Source organism: Mercenaria mercenaria, chromosome 6, assembly GCF_021730395.1.
Source record: "Mercenaria mercenaria strain notata chromosome 6, MADL_Memer_1, whole genome shotgun sequence".
Taxonomy (NCBI): Eukaryota; Metazoa; Mollusca; class Bivalvia; order Venerida; family Veneridae; genus Mercenaria; species Mercenaria mercenaria.
This window is the reverse complement of record NC_069366.1, coordinates 10,090,888-10,108,092: the sequence shown is the minus strand read 5'-3', so window position 1 is coordinate 10,108,092 and position 17,205 is coordinate 10,090,888. Positions and strand designations below refer to the sequence as shown.

At 36.5% G+C, this 17,205-nt stretch overlaps 1 protein-coding gene across 1 annotated transcript; it reads left to right on the top strand.

Annotated features, from left to right (window-relative positions):
• Positions 1 to 548: 548 nt before the first annotated feature.
• On the top strand, positions 549 to 15,177 carry LOC123550322 (uncharacterized). The gene is made up of 7 exons (XM_045338751.2): positions 549 to 784; positions 2,779 to 2,917; positions 3,261 to 3,380; positions 4,162 to 4,334; positions 12,177 to 12,251; positions 12,868 to 12,981; positions 15,003 to 15,177. Exons 1-7 carry the CDS (start codon positions 654 to 656, stop codon positions 15,175 to 15,177), a joined length of 927 nt encoding a protein of 308 aa, XP_045194686.2. The 5' UTR covers positions 549 to 653.
• The last annotated feature ends 2,028 nt before the right edge of the window (positions 15,178 to 17,205 follow it).

The window sequence follows — 17,205 nt, the reverse complement described above, 5'->3', positions numbered from 1 at the left end:
AGAATCGCTCCTAACTTTTATAAAAACTTATTGATCTTCATAATTTTGTTAAACAAATGTGGACTATTAAAAGGATACTAGTAGGCTCTAAATCTTGGTTGAACTGTTTGTTTGTTTGGGGCTTTTTTTTTGCTCGGTTTCTGGGGTTTAATAAACTTCGGATTGTCTCAGTATTCCAATTACGGTATTTACTATGATTCTTTATAACATTAGTTCCTTGATGCCTTATTTTCTCATAATAGAATCTTGAGTCTAGAACCCCTTAGAATATACGCCACTCCTTGGGTTCTACCATGCGGTCTCCCTGTTAGTAGTCCCCTTAACAATATATTGAGCTAAATTGGCGGATTTGTTATAATAATTAAGCCGAATCCTGTTAAAAAGATATGCACGTAAACTAAATTCCATCATTTTATGTCAAGAACTTGAGGGGATCAATAGCATATAACAGATTTTAATGAGACTTTTAAAACATTTGGCGTCGTGTTTACATCATGACGTCTTGAAAATTACGTCACTGACAACATTTTACGTAAGCGCCATGGCAACAAATGACGTTACAGCTGGCCTGCAGATGCAAGACATGGAGGTGCTGGCGTGTCTGTCAGTAGTAAAGTAGATCTACTGAAGGAAGAAAAATAGAGAAAAAAACAATGTGTACAGTACCAGGGATAGCCGAGTCGACGTATAAGATGTGCTACAGGGGTGAGATACCACGCATGCCGTTCATCAGATACAAAACATTGCCCTGTATGTATCCAGCTGAATCTAAAATGTCATACAGGTAGGCTTCTTCATTTCCGTACACGATTTTTTTCCTTCAACGTAATAAGTGGTCGTAATAATGTTAACAGAAACAGGGTAAATTAGTGTAAATGAAGCACCAGGGTAGTTGGACCACAGAGATATTTTCAATATGGGTTTGTTATTTTTCTATATTTTAGATAAGGTATAACCCACATTGAGAAATCCGGCAAATACAAGTATCGCGTTTAAGTGCTTCCAGGATGATTTGCCAGAAGGTCGAAATGTGATTTAAAATTGTCTAAAATTACGAAAAAAATCCTTAAAGTTATATAAATTAAATGTTTACTATAGCCTGCTGCAGAAGTAACTGATTCTATGATTCCACGAGTATCCCAAAATAACTATAATGAAAATAATTATTTTTTTAGACACATGAAGACATACGACATTTCTAAAACATTAACATGAAATCGGAAGTTTCTAACAAAATAAAACAAAAAATAAATAAAGATAATTATCTAATTCGATTCTGATTTTATTCTGACCCACCCACTAACTAAAAATTGCAATTTGTTAGAATTAACATAAGTTTGGTTGTTTATCAGACTACATTATACGCCCGTTCATTTCCCTAAGTTATATCCTTACTACGGTGTTCCGTTTGGACAATCGTGACTTTTTATTTAATACTAAACCGCGGATGCACGATGGTACGATGACGAAAACGCGATGGCACGATGATGAAACAACGATGGTACGATGGTGAAAACGCGATGGCACGATGACGAAATCGCGATGGTGCGATGGTACGATGGTGAAATAATGTCGATGTAATATCGCGTTTTCATCATTGTACCATCGCGTTTTCACCATCGTATCATCGTACCATCACATTTTCATCATCGTACCATCGCGTTTTCACCATCGTGTCATCGCGTTTTCATCATCGTACCATCGCGTTTTCACCATCGTACCATCGCATTACCACCATCGTACCATCGCATTTTCACCATCGTACCATCGCTTTCCGGTGGTAATGCGCAGTGGTACAGTATATGTGTCAGTAAAATACAGGCTTGATACAATCTCATTTTCACATTACACTATGAACCTTCTACATCCTAACAAGAATAAGCCGAGTTTGAATTATACCATGTGAATATTACACCCAGATTTTCATTTACTGTCATGCATACATGAAATACAAAGGACGTGGCCTTGAAGATTTTACAGTTTTAATGAACTGAGCACTGAACATTTTGTAAAACATTTTGCAAAACAGCAGAATCTAAATGGTTAATTTCTTCTCACAAAATGCATTGAGATACATTCATCTATTGTTGACAAAAATACAAGTGTACGGGACTACACATTTCTAACCGGAAGGCGATGGTACGATGGTGAAACCACGATGGTACGATGATGATAACGCGATGGCACGATGGTGAAAACGCGATGGTACGATGGTGAAAACACGATGGTACGATGGTGAAAACGCGATTGTACGATGATGAAACCACGATGGTACGATGATGATAACGCGATGGCACAAAGGTGAAAACGCGATGGTACGATTGTGAAAACGCGATGGCACGATGGTGCGATGGTGAAAACGCGATGGTACGATGATGAAAACGCGATATTACATCGACATTTCACCATCGTACCATCGCACCATCGCGATTTCATCATCGTGCCATCGCGTTTTGCTACAATATACGTAATTCTTCAACTGTCCTTTAAGTAAGTAATGGATACATCCCATGAAATTCCACAGAAAAAAAGGGTTTTTTTAACATTGAAAATAATGAAAATATTACCCGAAAAAAAATGAACTTTTTCGCTTATAACAACAAAATATCTGTTACTTTTCGATACTACATCAGCGTTCCTTGGAGTATTTCAACGCCTTCGTCTATAATTTTCAAAGCGTGACACGGTGTTGTGCATGGAATATTCGTGCGCTGCCTACATAAATGAAACGAAGGCCCTTTACATCGTGTTTCAAAAATAAACATAATTTTCTTGTAGACAAGGTGAACAGAGTGAGTTTGGACGGAAAAGAGTAGCTCAGCATATACCGCATCCACCTGCGCTCCCAGCTCCCGCCAAGCCACGCCCTGTTTCTGGTGTAAAGTTGCCATGTACAAGCAGAAGCTTGCAAAACATAGTATGTACTTTTTGCTTTGCTATGAAACGAACACCATAAACGAACTAGTTTCATTTTAATTATTATTTGTTTAATACAGTTAGTTTGCGGATTAGTAAATGGATGTTCTAAGGATATTGTAGTATTTTTTTATACTTATATAATTTCTGTAAAAAATACGGCTTTTATTACACAAGTAAATACGAACAAGCAGAAAACAAATTCCGAATTGTATTGTACATGTAGCCGGACTACTTTCATTGTCTGACCGTTCTATTAGTAGCGCGCGCAAAAAAATCAGTTCCATTTAACACGAAGACAACCATGCTGTATGCTAGTAGTTATATAGTTTATTACATTAAAGGTGACTGACACGAAATTTGGACCTATGGACATGGAAACAATGGAAAAACTTTACAACAAATATAGATACACCACGTTCGCACAAAAGGCAGCAGCCGAATGCGATCTACAACTTGAAAAGGTATTTATTCTTGAGAGAAAGAAAAAAAGCGTTGATAACTTTAAAACTCTACGAGCTGATTTTGTTTTCGAAAAAGTAAAATAAGTCAAATATTTTTAATATCAGATTTATATTAATTGTACATCTAGACATACTGGACACTTTGGGCCATATTCTTTTCACAGTGAGTACTCTGAACACTTCTAAAGTTTAAGCGTAGTCTTCTAAATTGCTGTCAAAGGTATAATGTAGTAGATTGTTCAGTAAGCTCTGGTACTCACTGCTGTTATGGAACCAATAATTACTTTTCCATTTTTGTACTTGCTCTGTCTGCACCAGGTTTTAGTAATAACCAGTCCGTATTTCATAACAGTCACTCTTTTTCACTCCATAGACATAAAGAGTATACGTGCAGAATGTTCCTATGACAACATGGGACGGTGTTCTTAAATTCTAGAGTGCTCTTCTGAATTGTTTTCAGAGGAATTAAATAGCTTGAATATTTGGTACCCAGTCCTTTAGAGTATCCATAGTGGATAAGAAAAAAGATCTGCTTTCCATTGTTGTAAATATTTACCCCGTGGCAGTTCTGTCTGTACCAGGTTTAGAACAGTCCGAACAAGTTCTTAACATCTAAGAACATTACTCTTTTTTACTTCAGTAAATGAAAGTTTGTGCAGACTCGTTTGAGTAGTCAAAGGGATATCGCCAATGTTTTAAAATAATAAAAAATATACTAGTAATAATTATTGTACGTCTGAACATATACAACTTTAAATTGATTACCATTTTTTTCTCACAGCCCGAACCACCCACCTCTTTGGACCCGAAGGCGGACATGGTTAGACTCTATGCAAAACGGTACGAGGCGAGTACTGAAGAATGGCAAGATGCCGTGTTGTGGGACAGGCTGCAGTCAAGATACCCAACGAACCAGCATAGAAGTCCGCGTAAGAAGAAGTTGCTCAACAACAGGTGAATAGTATTTGACTGTTTTTCCTCTTGGTCATGTCGGGCATCTGCTTTCCGTAAACTCATAAACATTACAAATATTGTGAAACAGTACTTGAACATTATTACCTTAGTTTCCTGACTACAGTCTTCTGTATAGAAGGAAGTACATGAAGTGTAAATAAAGATGGTAGGGTGACTTCGGCCTAGAAAGTCCACTATTTCTAGGGGTAACCCGGACCCAATTTTTAACAAGGCATGTTATATACCGAAATGTTCGTAAAAGTTTCTAGATTCTGAAAGTGCCGGTGTAATGAAGTATTTCGACCCCCATAGAATAATGACCCCCCGGTCATTATTCTATAGAAAAAGTGACCCCCCCGGTCATAGTATTATGACCTCCAGATCATAGTACTATGACTCCCCCACGTGAAGTAAACTGAACCTCACGAAGAATATTGACTCCCATAAAAAAACGACCCCCGGTCATTTGGTCAAATTTAGTGATAACTCATGTATCTAAGGCCTAATTGCTGCATTTTATGCCCCCACTCGGGGGAGGGGGGCATATAGATTTGCCCTTGTCCGTCCGTCCGTTCTTCCGTTTGACCATTAGCCCCAGATACCATCACTTGACACAGAAATCAGAGCATTCCGCAACGGGAAAAGGGATTCTATTTCTAGACGCTGTATCTTGGTGTATACATTTTTTTCAGGAAAATAACAATTCACAATATGTTCACAAAACACACCAGTGTCAATAATCCCTGCAAACTTCGGTATGAAGTAATTCTTCAGAAGAAAACTGCACAAGAAACTGCTAGCAAAGAACTTAGTATTAATACAAGTTGCAATACTTAGCAGTGGCAGTAAAGTACGGTAGCGGCAACAATAGAAAGTAGTGGTAGTGGTAGTGGCAGTGGCAGTGGCAGTGGAAGTGGCAGTTGCAGCAGCAGCAGAGGAATAAGTGACAGCAACAACAGCAGCAGGAGAAGAAGAGGTAGATGTACAAGACGTATTAGTGGAAGCAGGTATAGTAGTATCAGTAGTAGCAGTTGTAGTAGTAGTAGTAGAAGTAGTAGTAGTAGAAGAAGAAGAAGAAGAAGAAGTACATGTAGTAATAGCAATAGAAGTAGCGGCACCAGTAGTAGTAGTACAATCAAAATGTTAACTATTGGCAATGGAGGGTATTAGAGTTGTAGATCTAGTAAAATTGTCCGTTAGGTTTGGTGGGGATCACTTTTTAATAGATATTTTCGTCGAAAGTCTTTTTAGGAGCCGGTGTTTTACACGGAAAGAGTAACTTTTTTAAATAGAATAATGTCCGGGAATCGATATTGTATGAGAGTTCGAATGTACTAATTTCGGCAGTGAGTATTTTACATGGAAGGAGTCACTTTTTCTATAGAATAATAACCGGGATCGTTATTCTATGAGATTCGAAGGGAGTCATCTTTAGGGAGTCAGTATTTTACTTGGAGGGGTCAGTTTTTCTATAGAATAATGACCGGGGGTCGTTATTCTATAGAGTTTTCAAAGGGAGTCAGTTTTTTATAAGGGTAGTCAATATTTTACAGGAAAGGAGTCACATTTTCTATAGAATAATGACCGGGGGGTCGATATTCTATGGGGGTCGAAATACTTCATTACACCGGCATAAATTGGCATAAATGGTGGCGAGCTGAGAAATCCAAGATGGCCGCCAAAAAAATGAAAAAAAAATAAGGTTTTCTTCATTCACTTTTGATGAAATAAACTGCTGGCGTGCATTGTTTTGTAGAATTATTGCAACACACCTTTCATGAATTGTAAAACATTTAAATTGTTACATTTAAACGTAAAAAAATATGTCAAAAGGTCAGATTCCTGCTAAAAATACAAATTTTACCCATTCATTATCACCAATTTGTAGTTTTGAAAATTAGAATTTATAAATCCTTTTGAAAGAATTCAAAGAATGGCACAAAAGGATTATCTGATACAAAGAATGGCAATTATTGGTGCTTTACAGTAAAACTGTTGTAAAAGGTAGTCATACTAATGTGACTTTATATGCGCATTACCATGAGTACTTGAATAAGTTGATACATATTGATGCATGTGTCTAGTTTTCTTCTTCAAGTTATGCAGGTATGAAAAACAAATGTTGTGGTCAGTTTCTAGTTTTATTTTATGTTTTGTATTCCCCCAAGGATAGGGATATTTTATCCATTATGAGGTCAGAACATCAAAATAGCTACATATTTGGTTCATTTACGGTAATTGTTTTAAATTCTGTATATTAACTAGTACATTTATTTATATTTGTTATCGTGGACACGAATAATGTCGTATTATCCATAGACAGGTTGTCAATGCTATTCAGTTATTGTGCGCATATTGCCTCAAGCAAAGATAAGAGTATATTTTTGCATAACTTGAATTATGTTTTCTTTCATTCCATTCAGACAAACATAAATAATTTACCATCTAACTCAAGTAACCTTTGAATAATAAACAACAAACAAAAGATAGGAGTGGTCAACAGGCAAACTAATTTATTTCAATTATTAAACATATTATTCACTCGTACACAATGGTATTGGGTGAAAAAAAAAAATATCCACAGAATGTGGTAAGTGTGTCCATGCACTTATACAAATAAATTATACGGAAAAATCATGATACAAGATGTATCAAAGTACTGTCCCAGTATACCACTCTAACTCACTAACCACATCCAACCGATGGCTTCTGTATCCAGGAAAACACTGATTGTGTTGTTGTGTCCATGCACTTAACATAAGTTGAGAAACAGAATAAATAAAAGAAATGTCTCAGAAACCATCCTCTCTTATCCAATATAAACGTAAATCCTCTCACAACTTGTAAACGACAAAAATTCGTTTATCTACAAAAGAGAAAGCAAATTACAGTATATGTATACATCGAATCCATTAAACCACAAATTAGTAAAAATTAACATTATTTTTACTTAACAAATAATGAATTCTAATTTTAGACAAAGAATGAAACAAACAGTGAATTAATACTATTATGTAATCCGTATACGAGAGAACATAAACATAGCCCGTGAACTTATCAAATACTTTGGAAAATAATAATATATTTACTAAATTTATGTTATTAGCAAAGCATTGTTATTTATGAAAACTCAGTCTCTTTAAACTAATGCGAGATAAAACAAAAATGATAATTAAACGTACGGGTGGGCGGGAGGGAAATCAATAGAACAAAACCGTTTGCCCGTTGAACCTCAAATAACCTATTCCCGCCTATTCTGTGCCTTATATAAGCACAGGTCAGGTACGTAAATTTAACCTACTTTCCTTATAAGGAAAATTAATGAACTAAAACGAGAACGATAGTAAATACATATATATGCACCTTGATAGAACATTATTAAACGTTTATAAAACGTTTCGACGATGTGTCACTGAAATAATTAGAAGTCTAATAAATCAGTTTTACAGGAGCAGAAAAAATAAACATCGTCATATTTTCTAAAAAAATATAAAATCATATTCGGTTTTACATGTGAAAACTGAAAAAAATAAACACTATTACCCTGCTTAAACGTAAGAAAGATGCCATATATAAACTATTTCTTCAAACATTATGTTTAATAATTGACTAATAACCTTTCCCAAAAGGGGATATGGTAGGTTGACAAAAATGTCGCCCATTGTTCGTTAGAGAAGGGCATTGATTCTGTGATGCGTGTATGTGGTCGCACGGTCACTTTTTTTTACAACGGTGTCCCTTTTTAGTGTGGTAAGGACTGTAAGTGTGCTGGGGTTACAATTTCTCAGTGATCATTGCTAATGATCAGTGTGGAGTGATCACAGCTTTGAGTACTTTTCACAGAACATTGATCATCTAGACTAAGTAGTGTTCACAGCACTGTCAGTACTACTTACTGGGTAGTGTTCACGGTACTGTACTGTGAGTATTGCTGACTGAGTTGTGTTCACGGCACTGCTTACTGATTAGTATTCACGGTACCGTGAGTACTGCTCACTGAGTAGTGTTCACGGCGCCGTGAGTACTGCTCGCTGAGTAATGTTCACAGCATTGCGAGTACTGCTCACTGGGTAGTGTTCACATCACCGTAAGTACTGCTCACTGAGTAATGTTCACTGCACCGTCAGTACTGCTCACTGATTAGTGTTCACGGTACCGTGAGTACTGCTCACTGAGTAGGGTTCATGGCACCGTGAATACTGCTCACTGAGTAGTGTTCACTTTACCATGAGTACTGCTCACTGAGAAGTGTTCACGGCACTGTGAGAACTGCTCACTGAGTAATGTTCACATTACCGTGAGTACTGCTCACTGAGTAGTGTTCACGGTGCCGTGAGTACTGCACACTGAGTAGTATTCACGGCACCGTGAGTACTGCTCACTGAGTAGTGTTCACATTACCGTGAATACTGCTCACTGAGTAGTGTTCACATTACCGTGAGTACTGCTCACGGAGTAGTATTCACGGTACTGTAAGTACTGCTCACTGAGTAGTGTTCACGGTACTGTGAGTACTGCTCAATGAGTAGTATTCACGGTACCCTGAGTACTGTTCACCGAGAATGTTTTTGCATAAAAACTTATGAAATCTGAAAATTGTCCTAAAATCATATGCTAAATATATATTTTTATTTATCCGATATTTGAGTTTTATGATTATTTGACGTTTTGACCTTTAATCTGCATAATAATTTTTGGCAATTTATGTTAAAAAGATAAAAAAAAAAATTATGAAAATATAGACATGATGGTGTGTTTAAACATTGTAGTCTTCATTACTTTTGTGGCGGCCATCTTGGACGCCATCTTAGATCTCTCAGATCGCCACCATTTATGCCAGTTTATGCCGGCAGTCTGATAAACTTCAGACCTTTACGAACATTTTGGTATATAACTTGCCTTGCTAAAAATTGGGTCCGGGTTCAACTTTTTGAATGGCCTAATTGTCTCCCTACCAAGAAGGGGGATAGCATACCGCATCTCCTATTCAGTAAAGGACAAAAATCAGTATTAACACTCGCGTATGGTGGCATATTTCTGTCAACCACATCATAGTCGCGTTCAAATAACACAGTCACTAAAATGAAACATCTACTGACATACAAGTAGTAGAGATATGAACAAAAACCTGTAAACAAGTTAAAACATATTGGTGAAGGAACATAGTGAGGCATCGCCCTGATATCCGTTGGCGCCCGAGTCCGGGATTCAGCGGGAAAAAAATACATGCGTAATCTCTACATTAAGTAGCAAAAGTAGAGAATTTTTTTTTTCACAACATACTAAATAATAAAACGGCATAATTAATAAATTAGAAGCATTTCCATCCGATTCCACAAACATATCGTTTCCCTGACATTTTTGGCACTTTTTTTCAAAATGTTTCCAGTATTCCCCGCTTTCGTTTCTGCCTAAAACAAACACCACTTTTTAGTTTAATTTTCTAACGTGCAGTATTTCATTCAAAAAGGTGAATTTATGTGAACTATTTATTTCCAATTTCAATTTCAGTTTATTTTTCGATCATGGCATATTACATGCATGTGATCATGACAACACAAGTAACAAAATATAACAGTCAAGAAACAGTTACATAAACATATGAACAGTATGCTCTTACATAATAAGATAATGTAGTTAATTGTTACAAGTATCAGATTTGAAAATATTTTGCCTAACATTACAGTTACTAAATTATCTAAATCAAAAGAAATTTTACATGGAGGATGAATCTATCGAAAAGCAGCCAAAATAATTTTGCAAAATAAAGCTAGTTTAGTTTTGGTCTATTATTATTGTTCATGAGTTCCTCAAATTTGTAAACATTAGGGCGAATTCTGTAATAAGCTGCAATGTATTTCTTTCTGTCATCATTTAAAAAAATTACATTCAAATAAGTAATGAAACTCATCCCCTAGAGAATTGGAATTACACAAATGACAGAGTCTCTGATTTTGTTCAATATCCATATATCGCCCTTTTTCAATTGGCAATTTGTGATTAATAGTTCGAAATTTGCACAAAATAAAAGCTAAAAATAAAATAATATTTTCCGTTTAAAAGTTATTGGGCATGGGTTTGCGTTCGGTTTGTACATAAAACTAATTTGCTTATCCCTGGAATCTGCATAGGTCAAATTCTAAATCACTATTATGGAACTTTGCATCAAAGAAATAGTTGTAAACATTATCTCAGATTTTGTGAACAGCTGATAATTGCTGGAGTTCTGAAAATCAGCTTCACAAAACAAAATAGAATTAAAATGGAAATCGGAAATAATGGTAAAAATAACGCTTTTGTTTTCTTCAATCTTTGGAAAAATGCGTCCGGAAAAAACATCTTCATTAATTTTCAGCCAAAATATCAGTGCGCATGCGCAAAGTTTGGATTAAACGAAAAGTTTTAACAGATATGTACCAAAATGATTTTTTTTTTGGTTGCGATATACTAGTATTCTTTGAATGTTTTATTTTTATGCCCCCGAAGGGAGGCATATTAGTTTTCAACTGTCCGTCCGTTAGTTCGTTCGTTTGTTCGTTCGTTAGTCACAACGTTAACTTTTTGCATGAAGGCACTTTACTCGCGAACCACTGCACCCATGACCTTCAAACTTCACATGCTGATAGTACTTATTGAGTACACCACCCTACTGACTTTGGGGTCACCAGGTCAAAGGTCAAGGTCACAGGGGCCAACGTTAACTTTTTGCATGAAGGCACTTTACTCGCGAACCACTTCACCCAGGACCTTCAAACTTCACGTGCTGATAGTACTTACTGAGCTCACCACCCCTACTGACTTTGGGGTCACCAGGTCAAAGGTCAAGGTCACAGGGGCCAACGTTAACTTTTTGCATGAAGGCAGTTTACTCGCGAACCATTGCACCCAGGACCTTCAATCTTCACATGCTGATAGTACTTATTAAGTACACCATCTCTGCTGACTTTGGGGTCACCAGGTCAAAGGTCAAGGTCACATGGGCCAACGTTAACTTTCTGCATGAAGGCATTTTACTTGCGAACCACAGCACCCAGGACCTTCAAACTTCATCTGCTGATAGTACTTATTGAGTATACCACCTCTACTGACTTTGGGATCATCAGGTCAATGGTCAAGGTCACAGGGGCCAACGTTAACTTTTTGCATGAAGGCACTTTACTCGCGAACCACTGCACCCAGGACCTTCAATCTTCACATGCTGATAGTACTTATTGAGTACACTGCCCCTACTGACTTTGGAGTCACCAGGTCAAAGGTCAAGGTCACAGGGGCCAACGTTAACTTTTTGCATGAAGGCACTTTACTCGCGAACCACTGAACCCAGGACCTTCAAACTTCACATGCTGATAGTACTTATTGAGTACACTACCGCTACAGACTTTGGGGTCACCAGGTCCAAGGTCAAGGTCACAGGGGCCAACGTTAACTTTTTGCATGAAGGCACTTTACTCGCGAACCACTGCACCCAGGACCTTCAAACTTTACATGCTGATAGTACTTTATGAGTGCACCAACCCTACTGACTGGGGTCACCAGGTCAAAGGTCAAGGTCACAGGGGCCAACGTTAACATTTTGCATGCAGGCACTTTACTCGCGAACCACTTTACCCAGGACCTTCAAACTTCACATGCTGATAATACTTATTGAGTACACCACCACTACTGACTTTGGGGTCACCAGATCAAAGGTCAAGGTGCTGCGGGGGCATTTGTCACCATTAGTGACAGCTCTTGTTTTTATTACATTAAAATGCGTAAAATATTTGTTGAAAGTCGGGATTCTTTTCAGTGTTTGTTTCAGTGTATTGTCATAGAGCACAGCATCTTATTTTTAATTTCCAGACAAAATGGTTTGGACGAACGTCGACTGAACATAATCAGGAACCTAGTGCGAACTGACGGTCTTGCAAATGTTTTGTAAGTTACATTTTGACGCAATAAATTTGATAAAGTAAAGAATGATTCAAGACCGTATGTATGGTTCCCAAAATAAATAAAATCTTTCTCCCTAAAAATCATATAGGTTACATGATACTTATTCATTTTTGCCTTTGTTTCATATCCAGGATTGCATCTACGGACATTATTTTCAGTACTTTAGAGCATTTTATTAATAGGCAGTTTACCAATCGAGATGTTATGCTCATTTAGATTAGAGTGTGTCACGAATTAGAGTGCGTTAATTTGCTTAAACAGTTGAATAGGAATTAGAGTCCCTTTACTTTCTTATGAATGCAATGTTCGCTTTATTTTTGTTGTACAAGAAATACATATGTAAGAATTCTTGTGAGCTGTATGCGCTCATAGTACCCACAGTAGTGCTCATTGTACTCATCATTAAAGATAATCCATTAGATATAATCTCAGCTGGCCCTTATTTTTGTACAGCTTCCTTATACAATAGTTTTATTCAAGGCAGAAAACTGTCGTTTCTTCATTTTGGAATAAAATTTAGCGGATTATTTTTTCTCGATGGCGACTTTGATGCATAGCCAGTGTGTTATTAGTTATTACCTATGTGTTTCACTTTTAGTGTACGTAAATGCCCCGGATATGCAGGCTACAATTCCCTGTGTCCACCAGAGACAAAGCTTAACGATAAGAAGAATCCGCCGGAATGGTCAACCATCATGTCCGCTTCCTACGGGTAAAGATTGTTGTCAACTTTTCGCTTATACTACACCACACCATTAAGCTTTGAATATTTGACTATTAAAGATTCAAGATTGAACACTGACAGGTTTATTACATAAAAACATCTAGCGTTGGCGTTGCGACATTATATAAATATCATATGACAGCGTGTGTGACATTGATATTGTCAACCCGAGGGCAGAATGTCACCCGAGGCGAAAGCCGAGTGGTGACATTCTGTTTCGAGGGTTGACAATATCAATGTCGCACACGCTGTCATATGATATTTTTTTTATTATACCGAACAAAATTAAGCACATGAAAAGTTGTTAAAAAGTTTTTAATTCATTTAATACAACAGTTTCATCTTTAGCGCGGTAATCACCTGTGTACACCTTGAATAGTGACGTCATTACAATATGACATTGTGTAAAAGGAATGCAATCATTTGGCCAAAAAAATGAAGCAGTTATTTGCCCTTATATGACATTCGTAATATCAGCGCGGTCACATGACTTGACAGTCATTTTCGCTAGATCACGTTTCAAAAAGGTTGAAAATGTTTCTGATAGTCAAAATATCTCTTTTTCGGGTAATGGGATTTTACCATTGTAGACAAAAGTGAGGTATAACAAATAACATTATTACAGAAAAACATTGTTTTATTAAAATATTTAACTACAATAACCAGAGGGGAATGTTACCCAAGCCTCCGTTTACTATACATGGTAGTATGTTTCTCCTGAATGTGGGTCTACTGTATAGATGAATTTAGCATTTTATTACACATATATGTACATACTAGTGATGGGACATCGGTTGGAAAACTCCAACCGATTATCGGTTGGAATCGGTTAGCAAACCGATGCGATGTATCGGAAAAATAATTAGTTGAATGTTATTTATTTTCATACTTGTTTATTCAGATAGTCATGTCTTTAAAATGACTGTTTTACTTAAAGTTCATATGCTCTTTTGAAAAATAAAGAACTACCATTAATCAGATGTTTTAAAGCTGGTTCCTGGTAAACAGAAATTTGTTTAGTAATGACTAATTAGTTGCAGACAGGGAAACAACAATAAATTGCAATCTGGTGTACATGTATCATAGACTCATAGCTGTAATTTGTGACAGTTGACTGGTATACCTGTACCTGTAACATATCTAGCATACAGCAAGGAAGTACAAATATTTCAGTCTTTCTCTGGCTGACAAAAATAGTGACTGTAGAAAATCATTAAATGAATTCAGTTATTTTTCGGTAATATAAATATTTTGATACAATGGTTACCATAGCCTGACACTACTGAGTAGCACCATGTTCCAACTGCTTGTTGCTATGGCATATAACAATGTCATAAAGCTTGGTAAAAAATGATCAGATAAAAATCAGAGTTTAATCTGTTTCCATATGTACACTGGTCAGCGGTACTGGGTAAACGGAATTTCGGCAGAAAAAAATCATGACAACTCGATGACAACTGCAACTGCATAAAAACACCAAAGTTCTTTCCATTGAAATTACATTATGGACACGGAAATTTGACGGCATTAGTGTCCAGTTTCAACAGATAAATTCCCTCGGGCATACCGTTGTGAAATACGAAAATTTATCAAAGTTTCTCTAATTTATTTTGCCCCACTTTTATTGACGCTATGGACGCCGCCATGTTAACAGCTGTGCCTAACTGTAAGATGTTAAATCCATTTTCATTGGATAACTGAAACGAAATACTAACGTTTGATTGTCGGCATACTTCTGTTTTATCCGTTATGTATGCAGGTAGTCCATATTTCGGATATTTCTAGGTAAACATAAATTCTCACGCACCGCATTTCCCTTCGGAAACCTTCGTCCATACCCGTGTAGATTCGTACCCGCTATCGACTCTGAGAAAACATAATCGATTATCGGAATCGGTTGGACTTTTCTAGCCGTCAATCGATTATATCCGCTAATCGGCCCATTACTAGTACATACGGCATTAGTTTCAAATTGTGTTTTTAATGTATTTTCTCAACTTATTCTTCAGAAAATTTCCTGATCATGTGTACGATAAACAGAGCTTTGCAAGACAAGGTCCCTTCTCGCAGACCGTGACCTTGACCTACCCGTTCAACCCTTTTAACAAGGTGGGCGAGGATATTACGACAGAGAAGGCGGGCCTTTATTCTACCAATGGCTACTTCTTTGGACTGATTGGCTAAATACATAAACTGAATAAATTACTAAAATAACATGTGTTGATTTGGTAGTTGTTGTTGTTAGTGTTGATGATTCTTGCACGAGACGTACTAATGTTATTTATCATGCAACTACTATGCAAAGTGCCTGATATCACTTGCCTGATATTTTATTTTGTTATCAGGTCATTAACCTGATACCAAAATTAAGCTCCTCCCATATTTACGGACTAGTTTTTACATCAGTTTCCTTCCAGATTGAATTTTATTACAGAGTCCAGTTTCGATGTTGCACAACTTTTTTTCTAAATAGATTCTGTAATCTCAATACATTTCCTTGAATATGGTTGTCTCTAATTTTATCACACAGACAATAGCACTGAATGACGTCATTGTGAAACGTTCATCATGACATCACAATGTTTACATGGATCAACTCTTGGAAAGGTTTACAATACACTTGACAATGTATGATATACTTATTCTTGATTTATGCCTTATTTAAGGCATGCACATTTTATTAAGTATTAGCAAAAGTGTTTGTGTTAATTATTATTCTTGAATCAGTTAATTATAATTCTTGGATCAGTGTAAATTTAGTGATTTTAAAAACTTTAAAGTCTGGAACTGGAAGTGAAATTTTCAGCGCTTTGGACATGTAGTTGTCTGAGTCAAATGTTGTATAATATGGAAATAAAGCATGTTCTGGTTTATTCAAAAGGATGATTTTTGATTTTTACCCAGGTAAGAAATTATTTCATTGTTATTTTTTTACAAGAATATCAGAAATTCAAAAATATTGTCGGAGTTGAATTCAATATGGCTGCCGTATTGTTTCGTTCAGATGTTTCAGGGGCGGATGAATTTTCAAATCCGTAAAATATAAATTTAATTTTTTGCTTCAGAAGACATTTTTTACGAAATAGGAGATGAAGACATATGTTTTCTAAGCAGTTTGTATGAGTTTCATGTTCGGTTCCCCCACCCCTTCCAGCCCATATCAGCCTCGACCTGATAACATTGATATCAAAAGACAGTAGCCTGTTATTCTCTATATTGCACATGCACCGTACTCATGTTTCAATGTTCTTTGCACAGGGTATCCGTATTTTTAAAACATCAGCATGTCCGTCATTAAGTTATTATATAGAATAATCAGTTTCGTCTGAACGGCTGAGTGTCTTGCAAATACTAGTCTATCACTGCAGATAAAAGACGCTGACATGGTGTTCATTGCACGTGCAATGTCCATATCTGATGCGGCGATTTTCAGCGTACTAAGGAAGCTTACATACCTTTTCAAAAATCTTACTCATTTTTAACAGTTATTCTTGAATATTAAAGAAGTAACATCTTTTTAATTTCTTCATCCCATCTGTGTTGAACAACTAAAAGAAACATGGCCCTCGATTTAATTCTGCCACACAAATCGCCTGTTTTGAAAAACGATTTGTCGTAACTACCAATTTTCACTTTTCAAGAAAATAGAAGTTAAAGTTTCAACTCGCCAAAACTTTTTTGCTATAAAAACCATTTTGAAAACTCCAAAGCAGCTATAGACAACGTCTGGCCTTTTCAATTCGCTTCAGTTTTTGTTGTTCAGTCAAAATTTTGATTTAATTGTTTGTAGGTATGATAGTTTCTAATAGTGAGTGTTCAGTGTGATTTGGACTTACGACATTTTATTTTTTAATGCAGAACTCAAGTTTTGGACATACGACACTTCAGATTTAGCATTTTTTATCACGTGACAACATTCTGTTACTTGATTGGCTGATTGTGACAACATTCTGGTACTAGATTGGCTGATTGAGATAAGACATACTGTTTCGGAAAAGGTGGTTAAAATATGGAGATACGACATTTTGATATTTTCAGTACATGAAAACTAGACCACCTAGGTAAGTAAGGGATGCGTCAGGACATACGGCATTTCAGATCTGATTCAGCTGCACCAATATCTCAATTTTGAAAAATATGGAGATACGACAAATCGTTTTTCAGCAGGCGAAATGACAAGACGTCAAAAAACACATTTCTTCGGACATTTTA

Bases quoted from the DNA above. Each gene is read 5' to 3' on its own strand.
- LOC123550322 (XM_045338751.2), top strand. From the start codon at position 654: ATGTGTACAGTACCAGGGATAGCCGAGTCGACGTATAAGATGTGCTAC. The intron at 4,335-12,176 runs GTGAATAGTATT...TTTAATTTCCAG, and splicing joins AAGAAGTTGCTCAACAACAG to ACAAAATGGTTTGGACGAAC. The intron at 12,982-15,002 runs GTAAAGATTGTT...CTTATTCTTCAG, and splicing joins ATCATGTCCGCTTCCTACGG to AAAATTTCCTGATCATGTGT.